The 14,028-nt window shown below is 34.4% G+C and overlaps 1 protein-coding gene across 1 annotated transcript in view; it reads right to left on the bottom strand.

Moving 5' to 3' along the window:
• MRPL1 (mitochondrial ribosomal protein L1) overlaps positions 1 to 14,028 on the bottom strand; it is a 78,205-nt gene that overhangs the window by 24,929 nt on the left and 39,248 nt on the right. The window contains exon 7 of the mRNA XM_058547328.1: positions 13,810 to 13,916. Within this exon, the coding sequence (XP_058403311.1) occupies positions 13,810 to 13,916 (107 nt within the window). The remainder of the gene's footprint in view (positions 1 to 13,809; positions 13,917 to 14,028) is intronic.

Here is a 14,028-nt window from a genome sequence, read left to right as displayed (position 1 = left end):
AAACGAAATATCAAAACATGTAATTAGAGGCAAATTCATGGATTTGAACTCATTATTTAAAAAAATAATGAAAACTCACAAATCTCATATAAAACTTAGAAAATCAGAAAAACAACAACAAAACAAATCTCAGGATAATAGGATTAAAAGAGCAAATCAATAAACTATAAATAGAAAAAAGTGGCAATAAATCAATTCTAAAAGCTATACTAAAACATAAAAGTACTTTGGGGCCAGCCCAGTAGCATAGTGATTGGGTTTGCGCGCTCCGCTTCAGCAGCCCAGGGTTCGCGGGTTCGGATCCCAGGCGCGGACCTACACATCACTCGTCAGGCCATGTCGTGATGGCGTCCCACATACAAAAAATGGAGGGGGACTGGCACAGATGTTAGCTCAGGGACAATCTTCCTCACCAAAAGAAAAAAATAAAATAAAAGTACTTTGAAAAGCATATACAGGAGAATGTCCTATTCTTAGGCTATGCATGCAAAAATATTTAGCGGTGAAGTATTATGATATCTGCAACTTAATTTTAAGTGGTTCAGAAAATAAAAAAGAATATATCATTTTCTCTAAGCAAACTAGTTTTACTGTTTTTTCTAAGTAAATGTGACAAAGTTGGTGAATCTAAGTGACGAGTATACAGGTGTTCATTGTACTATTCTTTCAACTTTTCCATTCATTTAAAATTTTTCAAAACAAAAAACTGAGGAGAAAGATATTCAGACATCGAGGGTATTTACAAATAAGAGCTTAACTAGAGGTAAGGCTTTATAAAGCAATAAATTCCAAGAAAATGTGTGGTATTTCATTACTTTCTTCTCTAAAATGTTATGAAAAAGGTTTAATTTCCCTTTAGATTTTCTTTTCTAAAGTGCTATGAATGCAAGGAGTCCCCAATGTTTTAACATAAAATGAGGATAAAACATCAAGATTCCTGATTTTATAGTTTTTCAGAAAATGTAGTGAAAGTCATTTTAAAAAGCCTCATTTGTATGTACATGTATACTTGGAAAGAATTACTTTGAAGTGAAAAATAAAAACAGAGCAAGTTGATTGGAAATACAGCAGGTCCTCACTAAACATTCTTTTGAAAGCCAAACACTTTTTATAAAGTGTGAAAAATTCTACCAAGTTCCTGTGCTGACAGCAAAGCACTTATAAACGGGCCAAAACTACAAAAAATGATTTGAAACTAAGTAGATTTCATAGTACATTGTACACTGTAAAAGGTCCAGTGTGCACTATAATACAAATCTATGTTTTTATCCTCAAACTTTATCTAACTTTATTAATCCCCAAAGATTTTTCAGTTAGAAACAATTTGAAAATCAAAGTCTAAAACCCACGAAAACTACAATGAGTACTTCTACATATGTGAGATTCTACAGAACCGATTCAGACATAAAAGTTAGCTAGTTGCTACTTGAAAACATATATACAGAAACATGGGTCTGATTTTATAGGCTCTTTTAGGAGTATACATAATAGGCCATGAGAGTCATATAATTTATTATGGTATTAAATACCATGAAGGTTAAACACACCAAATAACCACATTCCAAATTTTCCTTTAAACTACAGTTCATGCCCTCTCTTCTTGATAAATGCTTCCTACTACAAGCATTAATGTGCCATATTTTGCAGCTCTAGAAATTTTTTTCCTAGTGAAAAGTTCTAGCCCTTGATCTCTACCACTCTTGGCAAATGAAACCTAACTACAACGCTATCACATCTGCTTGTTTTTGAAATATGTGAGGCAGTCAACATTAACAAAAGTAAAAGGAGAAAGAGAGAGAGAGAACATTTTAGTTTTCGACAAATATAAAGGTATTATGTGTGCCTCTATAAACTGGAAAAGTCAATATTGATAGAAAATTAGAACTTGTACCTTATAATAAAGGACAAGTTAAGACAACTAATCAACAACGCAACTGGCTTGCAATTACACTCAGTGTTTTGGAAAAGTAGGCTAGAGGCCACATATCTTAAAGCACACAAGGAATCTATCAGTGGAAAAAACAAAGCACGTTCTGAGAGCCTCACAGTTAACAGAAAATGGATTTGTGATATGTTATAAAATACTAACAGGCACCCTTCAAAAATTACTTCAAAGTCTTTATTCTGGCAGGTTTATGCTATAATATCTGGACACAGTTTAATTTTCTTCTGTAATGTCAGAACATATCCCTGGCTAAGCATTCCTATAATGAATAAAGGACAGGATTCTTAATTCTGACGCTCATTTTGTGAAATATCAGGAATTAAAAATTTCACTTTCAATATTACGGCATAAGAATTTTTTGAAAAGTTCAGTGTAAATCAAATTTTTGTAAAATAAAACATTGATTCACTATATATTATATATAATGTCTTTGAATAATTTCTAACTAATCTTCAATTGGCAGTAGCTTTTGTTTATTCATACATTTGTATATTCACTTATTCAACAATTATTTATTGAGCACCTTCTATTTGCCAAGCACTATTCTAGGAATTGGGATACAGCAATAAACAAAATGAACAAAAATTCCTACCTTTTATTTTCTTATTCATTTAGGTTTCTTGACTCTTCCTCAGCTGTGGCAAAACCTTAACTGTCTCCCAAATCCATCCTCTCTTCTATCTTTTTTTTTTTAGGATAAATCTAGCTGTTTTATTTTTTTTCATTTTTTAAATTTTTTGTTTACTGCAGTAACATTGGTTTATAACATTGTATAAATTTCAGGTGTACATCATTATACTTCTATTTCTGCATACATTACATCATGTTCACCACCCAAATACTAATTACAACCCATCACCACACACCTGTGTCGAATTATCCCTTTCGCCCTCCTCCCTCCCCCCTTGACCTCTGGTAACCACCAATCCAATCTCTGTCTCTATGTGTTTGTTTATTGTTGTTGTTATCTACTACTTAATGAAGGAAATTATACCGTATTTGACCTTCTCCCTCTGACTTATTTCACTTTGCATAATACCCTCAATGTTCATCCAGGTTGTCACAAATGGCTGGATTTCATCGTTTCTTATGGCTGAGTAGTATTCCATTGTGTACATATACCACATCTTCTATATCCATTCGTCCCTTGATGGGCACTTAGGTTGCTTCCAAGTCTTGGCTATTGTGAATAACGCTGCAATGAACACAGGGGTGCATGTATCTTTATGCATTGGTGTTTTCAAGTTCTTTGGATAAATACCCAGCAGTGGAATAGCTGGATCATATGGTAGTTCTATCCTTGATTTTTTGAGGAATCTCCATACTGTTTTCCATAGTGGCTGCACCAGTTTGCACTCCAACCAGCAGTGTATGAGAGTTCCCTTCTCTCCACATCCTCTCCAACACATGTTGTTTCCTGTCTTGTTAATTATAGCCATTCTGACAGGCGTGAGGTGATATCTCATTGTAGTTTTGATTTGCATTTCCCTGACAGTTAACGATTTTGAACGTCTTTTCATGTGCTTGTTGGCCATCTGTATACCTTCTTTGGAGAAATGTCTGTTCAGGTCTTTTGCCCATTTTTTAATTGGGTTGTTAGTTTTTTTGTTGTTGAGATGCATCAGTTCTTTGTATATTTTGGAGATTAAGCCCTTATCAGATGTATGGTTTGCAAATATCTTCTCCCAATTGTTAGGTTGTCTTTTCGTTTTGTTGATGGTTTCCTTTGCTGTGCAGAAGCTTTTTAGTTTGTTGTAGTCCCATTTATTTTTTCTATTGTTTCTCTTGCCTGGTCAGACATGGTGCTTGTAAATATGTTGCTAAGACCGATGTCAAAGAGCGTACTGCCTATGTTTTCTTCTAGAAGTTGGATAGTTTCAGGTCTTACATTCAAGTCTTTAATCCATTTGGAGTTAATTTTTGTGTATGGTGTAAGGTAAGGGTCTATTTTCATTTTTTTTGCATGCGGCTATCCAGTTTTCCAAACACCATTTGTTGAAGAGACTTTCTTTTCTCCATTGTATGTTCTTGGCTCCTTTGTCAAAGATTAGCTGTCCATAGATGTGTGGGTTTATTTCTGGGCTTTCGATTCTATTCCATTGATCTGTGTGTCTGTTTTTGTGCCAGTACCATGCTGTTTCGGTTACTATAGCTTTGTAGTATATTTTGAAATCAGGGAGTGTGATACCTCCAGCTTTATTCTTTTTTCGCAGGATTCCTTTACTTATTCCGGGTCTTTTGTTGTTCCAAATAAATTTTAGGATTCTTTGTTCTATTTCTGTGAAAAATGTTGTTGGAACTTTGATAGGGATTGCATTGAATCTATAATGGCTTTAGGAAGTATGGACATCTTAACTATGTTAATTCTTCCAATTCAAGAGCACTGAATATCTTTCCATTTCTTTGTGTGTTCTTCAATTTCTTTCAGCAATGTTTTATAGTTTTCCGTGTACAGCTCTTTCACCTCTTTGGTTAAGTTTATTCCTAGGTATTTTCTTCTTTTTGTTGCAATTGAAAATGGGATGGTATTCTTAATTTCTCTTTCTGCTACTTCGTTGTTAATGTATAGAAATGCAACTATTTTTGTATGTGGATTTTGTATCCTGCAACTTTACCATATTCGTTTATTACTTCTAAAAGTTTTCTGGTGGATTCTTTAGGGTTTTCTATATATAAAATCATGTCATCTGCAAATAGTGAGAGTTTCACTTCTTCCTTTCCAATTTGGATCCCTTTTATTTCTTTTTCTTGCCTGATTGCTCTGGCTAGGACTTGCAGTACTATGTTAAATAGGTGTGGTGACAGTGGGCATCCTTGTCTGGTTCCTGTACTTAGAGGGATAGCTTTCAGTTTTTCAACATTGAAGATGATATTAGCTGTGGGTTTCTCATATATGGTCTTTATTATGTTGAGGTACTTTCCTTCTACACCCATTTTATTCAGAGTTTTTATCATAAATGGACGCTGTATCTTGTCAAATGCTTTCTCTGCATCTACTGAGATGATCATGTGATTTTTATTCTTCATTTTATTAATGTGGTGTATTACGTTGATTGATTTGCAAATGTTAAACCTTCCCTGCATACCTGGAATAAATCCCACTTGATCATGGTGTATAATCTTTTTAATGTATTGTTGTACGCAATTTGCTAGTATTTTGTTGAGGATTTTTACATCGATGTTCATCAGTGATATTGGCCTGTAGTTTTCTGTTTTTGTGTTGTCCTTGTCTGGTTTTGGTATCAGGGTAATGTCAGCTTCGTAGAATGAGTTAGGGCATCCCCTCTTCTTTTAAATAATTAAAATTTTAGCTGGGCACATGGTCACCCAGCTAGATACTACATACCACAGACCTTCAGCTAAGCCATGTGACTAAACTCAGGACCATGGGACGAGGGCAGAAGTGATAAGGGCAATGGTTCACAAGCATGAAAGAAAGCTGCTTTTCTCCAGCAAGTCTTGCCTCCTTTATACAGGCTACAAGTCAGACATGCTATCACCAAGATTCAAACACACAGAACAAAAGACTCTAGGAGATGGCAAAAAAAACAAAAGGGAAGGAACCTTGATCCCTGGATAACCATGTGGAGCAAAGTAGCCCTGAGGTGCCGACCAGCTCAAACTTGGGAGAAAAACAACTTTCTATCATGGTTAAGTCACTGTTATTTGGTCCCTTTAAAACACCTGAACCAATATAGATGTGTAATAGACCATTCAGCATCTTATATATTATTTTAAAATCTGAATAATGATCCTTAATTTACCTGGAGTATATTTTCAAACTCCTCCTAGAAGCAGTCCTTGACCCACTCCATGCCATGATTACCTCAATCATTGCTTCTTTTCTGCAACTTCCTTATATCTTATATGCAATTCTATTACTACACTTATCACACTTTTCCATAATTTATTTCCATATCTATCTCCCCTATTAGATATGCCTTGCTTAAGAAAAAAGGTCTTATTCTTTTTTGTATTATATTGTGCCTGACACAGAGTCAGTACTTAATAAATATTTGTTAAACAGAACTTACACATTAAGTTGGTTGTTTTTTGTTTTGTTTTTTCTTTTTTCAGTGAGAGTATAAATAAGCTAATAATAATTTTTCCTATTCAGAGAATAAAGTTTAAGAAAAGTCAATAAATTAGGATAACTTTTAAAATATATAGGATACAGTGAAAATCTCTAATACATCACGGGTCAGAAAAATCAGTCCCAAACACTGGGTGAAAAGGCTTTATTTTCAGTAGTTAGCAGATGCCAGGCCATCTCAGTGGTTGTGAACACTGCAATTTTACAAACAGTTACCCTCAATGACCACAGCTCTTGTCAATTCCATTTAGTAGGCACTAGTAAACAGAGCAAGTCACGGTAGAGGTAAGTCAGACGGGGTCCACAATAAAAGGAATCACAGGAGCCCGCAGAGAAAAGAAAGAGAGTGGTGGAGAATCAGGGCAGGCCTAGGAATATGAGAAGAAAAGGAATAGGAAAGGGGGCACAGAGGGGGAAACTCAGGATCTTAAGAAGCAGAACAGAAGAAGATCATAACCAAAGGAGAAAACAATGGTAACATTCACCTCACAATTTTTAAGCTGCTGAAAGTGCACAGGCACTCACACACACACACACACACATACCAGTAATATACAACCTAACAAACTGACAAAAATGACTACATTTGATAATATCTAATGCTGGTGAGTGTGTGAGGCACTATAACACACTATTGGATGAATTATAAATTAGTGCAAACATTTTAGAGAGTAATTTGGCAATAGTTAAAATTTTCAACATATACATAATTCTATTTCTGGAAATTTACTTTATAAGTATACTTGGAAAAAACTGGCAATATATATTCATAAGAACATCATTAAAGTATCATTTGTAAAGCATAACACTGGACACAAACTAAATGTCCATCAATAGGGAACTGATTATAGAACATGCACAAGATGGAATACAACTCTATGCAGCCATTAACAAGAACATGGCAGATCTCTTTGCATCTTTGAAGACATCTATGCTACATTCAGTGGAAAAGAAAGGTACAAAACAGCATATGTGGCATAATATCTTGTACATAAATAAATTTTTGTAAGGATGTTTATGTTTATGCCTTAACATTTCTGGAAGGACAAAATAAAACTATTAATAGAAGTCCCAAGAGAAAACAAATGCAGGGAGAGGAGCGTTAGTGTTTCCTTACGTATTTTTGTAAACTGCTTGAATTTAACCAAGTACATGTATTAATCTGAAAAATTTTAAATGTCAACAGAATTATTTGGGCAGCAGAATTATGACTATTATATTGTTTTCTACATTTTAAATTCAGATAAATTGTTTTAAAATTTCTGAAATTAAACTGCTGCTATATACTGGAGAGGTACATATTATGCCTCAACTTCATTTTTTGATTTTTTGAGAATCTGCCTTAGTTTCATTTCTATCTCAGGGAAAGAGCCATAATTTAAAAAAGAAAAAAGTTAGGGTCCAGTTGAAGGAATGTGCCTTTTCTTCCCCTAAAACCTTTATTTTTAGTTTTATGCTTTAAGGTCTTTCCCTAAATCTGATCACTTAGCAACTTATTTTTGTCCCAACCAACTTATTCTTCATGCCAAGAGAGAAGACAAATGGTGACTACATAGCAATAAAACTGATTGCAAAATAAAATATTTCAATCATAACCTGTTTTTTACATGATGTTCAACACATCATCTGAATGACATGTTTCACTGATATGAGCATTTGATCTGATAGCGTGTAGACATAGTTTCATAAAAATGTAAATTGTAGGTGCAAATGGTAGGAAAGATTAAGAGCAAAACTAATTTACCTGAAACTACTGCTGAGAAATGTTGGATACTGGCTGTGTATAAGAGCATTAGTACAGTTCTGATATACAAAGGCATTATGTAGCTGAGTTCTAGTACCCAAGATGCTAAACCTCAAGTCAGATAATTAAGAAAGATCATTCAACTGACTGTACTTATCACTTTGATACAGAAGGAAAACTAGCTTAAACTACTCAAGACCACTTTCACATTACATCAATACCAGAACTGGATCTTGAAGCAATACGACAGAACAGACTCTGCAGAATCATAATAAGGGACATCGAGATGATTTGACTAAAGTAAGATAGTCTCTCTCGTACAGGCAAATGGAAACACAAAATTAACACACCTCACTCTCCCAAAAACCATCTTCCTAGATTAGGGGTCAGCAAATCTTTTCTCTAAAGAGCCAGACAGTAAATATTTGAGGCTTGGTAGGCCACATATGATTTCTGTAGCAAATTCTTTATTTTGTTTTGTTTTTTACAACCATTTAAAACTTTATTCTTAGCTCACAGACTGTACAAAACAGGCCACAACTGGATTTGGCCCATAGGCCGTAGTTTGTTGACCCTGCTCTAGATACCCTCTTTTTATCCAAAGTGAGGAGGACCCCTAACAGGCACGTAATCCTGTCAGTGCCCTTTCCTGCACACTCATTCTAAATCCAATTCTTAATTTTTTTTTTTTTTTTTGTGAGGAGGACTAGCCCTGAGCTAACATCCAATGCCAATCCTTCCCTTTTTTCTTGAGGAAGACTGGCCCTGAGCTAACATTCGTGCCCATCTTCCTCCACTTTTTATAGGGGACTCCGCCACAGCATGGCCTAACAAGCGGTGCGACAGTGCGTGCCCGGGATCTGAACCTGCGAACCCCGGGCTGCTGAAGCAGAACGCATGCACCCAACCGCTTGTGCCACCAAGTCGGCCCCCTAAATCCAATTCTTATTTCACACAGGTGGCAAAAACAACAACAAAGACACATCTTCAGTATTCCCAATTGTATAAGACATCACTCATGGAAATCTCAAACTTTTTAAGGAAGATAGTTTGCTTTGAAATCTTTTTTAAAAATCTGTTCTCTCTGATATTTACAAGAAGAAATATTTTTATCGAATAGTTATATTGTATTAGATACAATTATAAACAGATTTTTATTCCTTTCTAAACAACTTTGAGGTATAATTGCACATTTTTAATCACTTTATTGAGGCATATTTTGCATACCATATTATTCACCATTTTCTAATTTACAATTCAATGATTTTTTAGTATATTTATCAAGTTGTGCAACCATCACCATAAATGTTTTAAAATATCTTCATCACCCCAATATGATCCCTCATGTACATTTACTGTTAATTCCTGTTTCTTCCTGCCTTCACCAACCACTAATCTACTTTTTGTCTTTATAGCTTTGCCTCTTCTGGATATTTCATATAAACGGTATCATACAGTATGTAGTTTCTGTGTCTGGTTTCTTTCACTGAGCATAATGTTTTGAGGTTCATCTATATCGCAGCATGTATCTGTAGTTTGTTCCTTTTCATTACTAAATAGTATTCCATGGGATATGCTGCATATTTTTAAGATGTTAATTTATTAAGTTTTGACATATGTACAGTACACACTTGTGAAACCATCACCAGTAAGGATAACAAACATGTCAATCATCCCCCAAATTCCTTGTGCTCCTTTGTAATCCCTCCTTCTCACCCCTCCTCACCCACCCCTGTCCCCAAGGCAACTACCTGTCTGCTTTCTGCCACTATACATTACTTTGCATTTGCCAGAATTTTATATACATAGAATCATACAGTATGTACTCCTTTTTGTATGGCTTCTTTCACTCAGCATAATTATTTTTAAATTCATCCATGTTAAAGCATGTATCAATAGTTTCTTTTTACAACTAAGAATATTCTATTGTATAGATATAACAAAGTTTGTTTATACATTCACCTGTTGATAGACATGTGAAATGTTGCCAGTTTTTGGCTATTTCAAATAAATCTGACCTAAACATTTGTTTACAAGTCTTTGTACGGACATGTTTTCATTTCTCCTGGGTAAACATCTAAGGTGGAATGGTGGGATCATATAGTAGGTGAATGTTAAACTTCTTAAACTGTCAAACTGTTTGCCAAAGAGGTTGCATCATTTTACATTCCCACATCAGCGTATGAGCACTCCAGTCCCTCCACACACTCACCAACACTTGGTATGGTCAGTCTTCTTAATATTAGTCATTCCAGTAGATGTGTAGTGATATCTGATTGTGGTTTTAATTTGTATTTCCCGATCGACTAAAAACGTTGAGCGTCTTTCAATGTGTCTGTCATCTGTTTGCCATGTGTTTGTCACACCTTGGTGAGGTGGGTTCAAATCTTTTGCTGATTTTTAAAACTGGGTTGTTTTATTACTGAGTTTTGCAAGTTCTTTATATATTGTGGATATATATTGTGGATATATAATTTGCAAACATTTTATTCCAGCCTGTGATTTATCTTTTCACTCTCTTACCAGTGTCTTTTAAAGAGCAAAATCTTTTAATTTGTATAATGTGCAATTTAACAATTTGTTCTTTTGTGGATCGTTTTTGATGTCATATCTAAGAAATCATTCTGCAACCCAACTTTTTCTTCCAGAAGTTTTATCATTTTAGATTTTACATTTAGTTCTTTGATACATTTTAAGTTAATTATATATGGTATGAAGTGTGGGTCAAAGTTGATTTTATTGCATATAGATATCCAATTGTTTCAGTACCATTTGTTGAAAGGCTCTCATTTCTCCATTAAAAATGCATTTACGCTTTGTTTTAAAACAATTGTCCATGTACGTTCTCTCCTTTTTTTTTTTTGGACTCTATTCTATTCCATTGATGGTTTGTCTCTTTTGATGTCAATACCACACTGTCTTAATTACTGTAGCTTTATAAATCTTGAAATCAGGTAGACCTCCAACTTTGTTCTTTGTCAAAGTTGTCTTGGCTATTCTAGATTCTTTGTATTTCTGTATGAATTTTAGAATCAGCTTGTCAATTTCCACAAGAAAGCTAATGAGTTTTTTGATTGAGAATGTGCCGTGCCTATACGTTACTTTGGGGACGACAGACATCTTAACAATATTGAGTTTACTGATCCTTGAACATGGCACATCTCATTATTTAGATCTTTAATTTCTCTCAACTATCTTTTGAAGTTTTCAGTGTATGGATCTGTCACATCTTTTGTCAGATTTATTTCTAAGTATTTCATATTTTTGATATTACTATAAATGACATTTATTATTTTTTAATTTTAATTTCTAATTGTTCATTGCTGTTATATAAAAGCAAAACTGATTTTTGTATATTGATCTTGTATCCTGCAACCTTACTTAACTTGCTTCTTCATTCTAGTAGATAGATCATGTCATCTGTGACTAATGCCAGTTTTATTTCTTCCTTTCTAATCTAGATGCCTCTTTTTTTGCCCAATTGCACTGCCTAGAATCCCTAGATCAATGCTGAAAAGTTGTGAGAGTGGATAACCTTATCTTGTTCCTGATCTTAGGAGGAAAGCATTCAGTCTTTCACTACTAAGTATGATGTCAGCTGTTGGCTTTTCTTAGATGCCCTTTATCAGTTGAGGACATTAACATCTATTCCTAGCTTGCCGAGACTTTTTAATCAGGAATGAATGTTGGATTCTGTCAAATGCTTTGTCTGTATCTATTGAGATGACCCCATGGCTTATGGTTTTTAGTTTGTAAATATGGTGAATTATAATGACTGATTGTTGAATGTTAAACTAACCTTGCGCTCCCAGAATAAATCCTACTTGGTCATGATATGTTATCCTTTTATACATTGCTGGATTCTATTTGCTAAAATTTAGTTTATAATTTTAGCATCTACATTCATGAATGATACTAGACTGCCATTTTCTTTGTGTGGTTTTGGTATCAACGTAATGCTTATTGTTTTAGTTGGGACAGTAAATCAGGTCCCTGTTACTCCATCTTAGCCAGAAGCAGAAGTCTGCTTAACAGTTACTATGCACCATCTCATCTACTCCTTCCTACCCTAGAAATTATGTATCATTATTAACCTCATTTTACATATAGGCGAAGTGGGAAAACTGAGGCTCAGAGAACAAGGTGGCGCAGTTCTAATCTAAAACTAGGATTTGAATCCAGACAATATGAATCTAAAACCAACCTCTTTAACCTCCTACTATACTATAATATTTAAGTAGTATTCAAAAAGATTCTCTTTAAACACAGACTAATTTCTTTTTCATTACAAAAAAGCATTATATCTCTAAAAGATACAGGTAGTCTGATCTGGAGCCCATATCTTAATCACTATGGTATTTCTTGAAAAGAATGAATGAGATGCCATGGTTTCTTATACTCTGAGTCAGGATCTATATAAACTATTAACTACTGAATATACTGAAAACATTACTTAAGAAAAAGAAAAGATCCAGCTAGGAAGAAAGACATTCTGTAGTCCCAAACAGTCCAACTGAAACAGTAACGGCAACAGCTGCTACCATTTTAAAATTTTATTTAATCTTCAAAACTACATTGTGAAATAGATATTACTATATAAACTTTATAGATGAGGAAATTTGAGACTCAACAACATTAAGAAACTTGTTTAAAGTCTGCCATCCCTTAAGTAGCAAAACAGGTATTCAACCCAAGTCTCTAGAGCTCTAGAACATTCTCTTAAAATTTGCATTGGGGTTTTGCTTTTTTTGTTTTTTACATTACAATGTTGTCATCCCTAAGAAACAATAAGCACTGCTAAGGCCCTTTTGGAAACAAGGAATCCCAACATCAGATTCTAGCAGAGCTCAAGGCCAAATGGACTAGAGATGAGCTTTGATGATAATGATGACAATGAAGGGTTTCTCAATTCCTGACTGGATTAAATCTGCTTTGCCCCCTTTCTAAAGCAGGTTTTCCTTCCATAAAACTAGCTTATTTTCTATATTTCTGATGATCTACAGTGGGCATAGCTCAATTAGCTTGGACCACTAGCTGTTGGCTATAATGTAGAATTACTCTTAAGGGGAAGATGGGAGGAGGAATAATAGCTATTCAAATAATTCCAGCCATGAGGCAAGATGGTATAGCAGTAAAGAGCCTGGACTCCTGAGGAGACTGCCAAAGTTTAAATATATATTCTGCCTTATAATAGCTGTGAGACCTTGGAGAAATTATTTAATCCCTCCAGGCTTCCACGCCTTCATCTATAAAATGGGGATGATAATTTATCTCTCATAGGGTTGAGGATTAAAAGATAGACTATAAGAAAAGGGTTTAGAATAGTGCCTGGGACTTGGTAGGCATTTAAATTTTGCCATCAGTACTAATATTATTCCTATAGTCATTGCACAGGAAAAAAATTACATACATTAAATAGGCACTTTAGAGATTCTTTAGTATAAAAAAGATATTAGCAAATAACTATATATTTAAAAACACAGTCCTATAAAAATCTGACATATCTATATTAGTGTCCTAAAAACGGCTTTGGAAATTGATTTCCAGCACCTTTTGTAAGTAGGCAAACAATTTTTAAAACAAAAGCAGGGATAATCAGAAACAATTCATAAAATAAAGTAAATTACTCAATTCCAAGCCCCAGTCGATTCCTTGAATAGAGTATTAAATACCTGCTATGGGCTCAGCATTATGCAATGTTCTGTAGGGAATATAAAATATCAAGACCCTGCTCTCAATAAGCTTAAAATATTAGAAGGCAAAAATAACATACACAGAATAGTCAAATAAGGCAAAGTACAAGCAAATGCCAGTGAGTGGCACATAACTCTGCAAGGAAAGAATTCTATAGTACCATTAAAATTTATGAGTCCAAGCTATTAAAAAAAATTATCTATGTGTATATTTAGTGCCACTCCTAATGCTAGTGACAAGAACAAGTTCAAAGGACTGGTATATTATAATTATTAACGAATCACTTAGGCAAAAAAGAAAGAGGGTTGCTGAATAATTTCCACTGTAACTTACTGTTGCTATTTTGGTCTCGAGGAAGTTCTCCCTTTCTTCATCTACCTTAATTTCATGTCCAGTTTTAAATAATTCAAGCATTTTGGGGATGTCACGGCCAATGCAATCTGGTTAGAAAAATAAAAAAATTCAAAGTTATCACTACTTCTAAACAAGGAGCAAAAATTACTGAATAAGAGAAACATCCATCTCATGTTAAAATATAGCAAATAAGTTGCG

Source organism: Diceros bicornis, chromosome 8, assembly GCF_020826845.1.
Source record: "Diceros bicornis minor isolate mBicDic1 chromosome 8, mDicBic1.mat.cur, whole genome shotgun sequence".
Classification (NCBI taxonomy): Eukaryota; Metazoa; Chordata; class Mammalia; order Perissodactyla; family Rhinocerotidae; genus Diceros; species Diceros bicornis.
The sequence above is the reverse complement of the archived record's forward strand: the minus strand, read 5'-3'. Positions and strand labels throughout refer to the sequence as shown.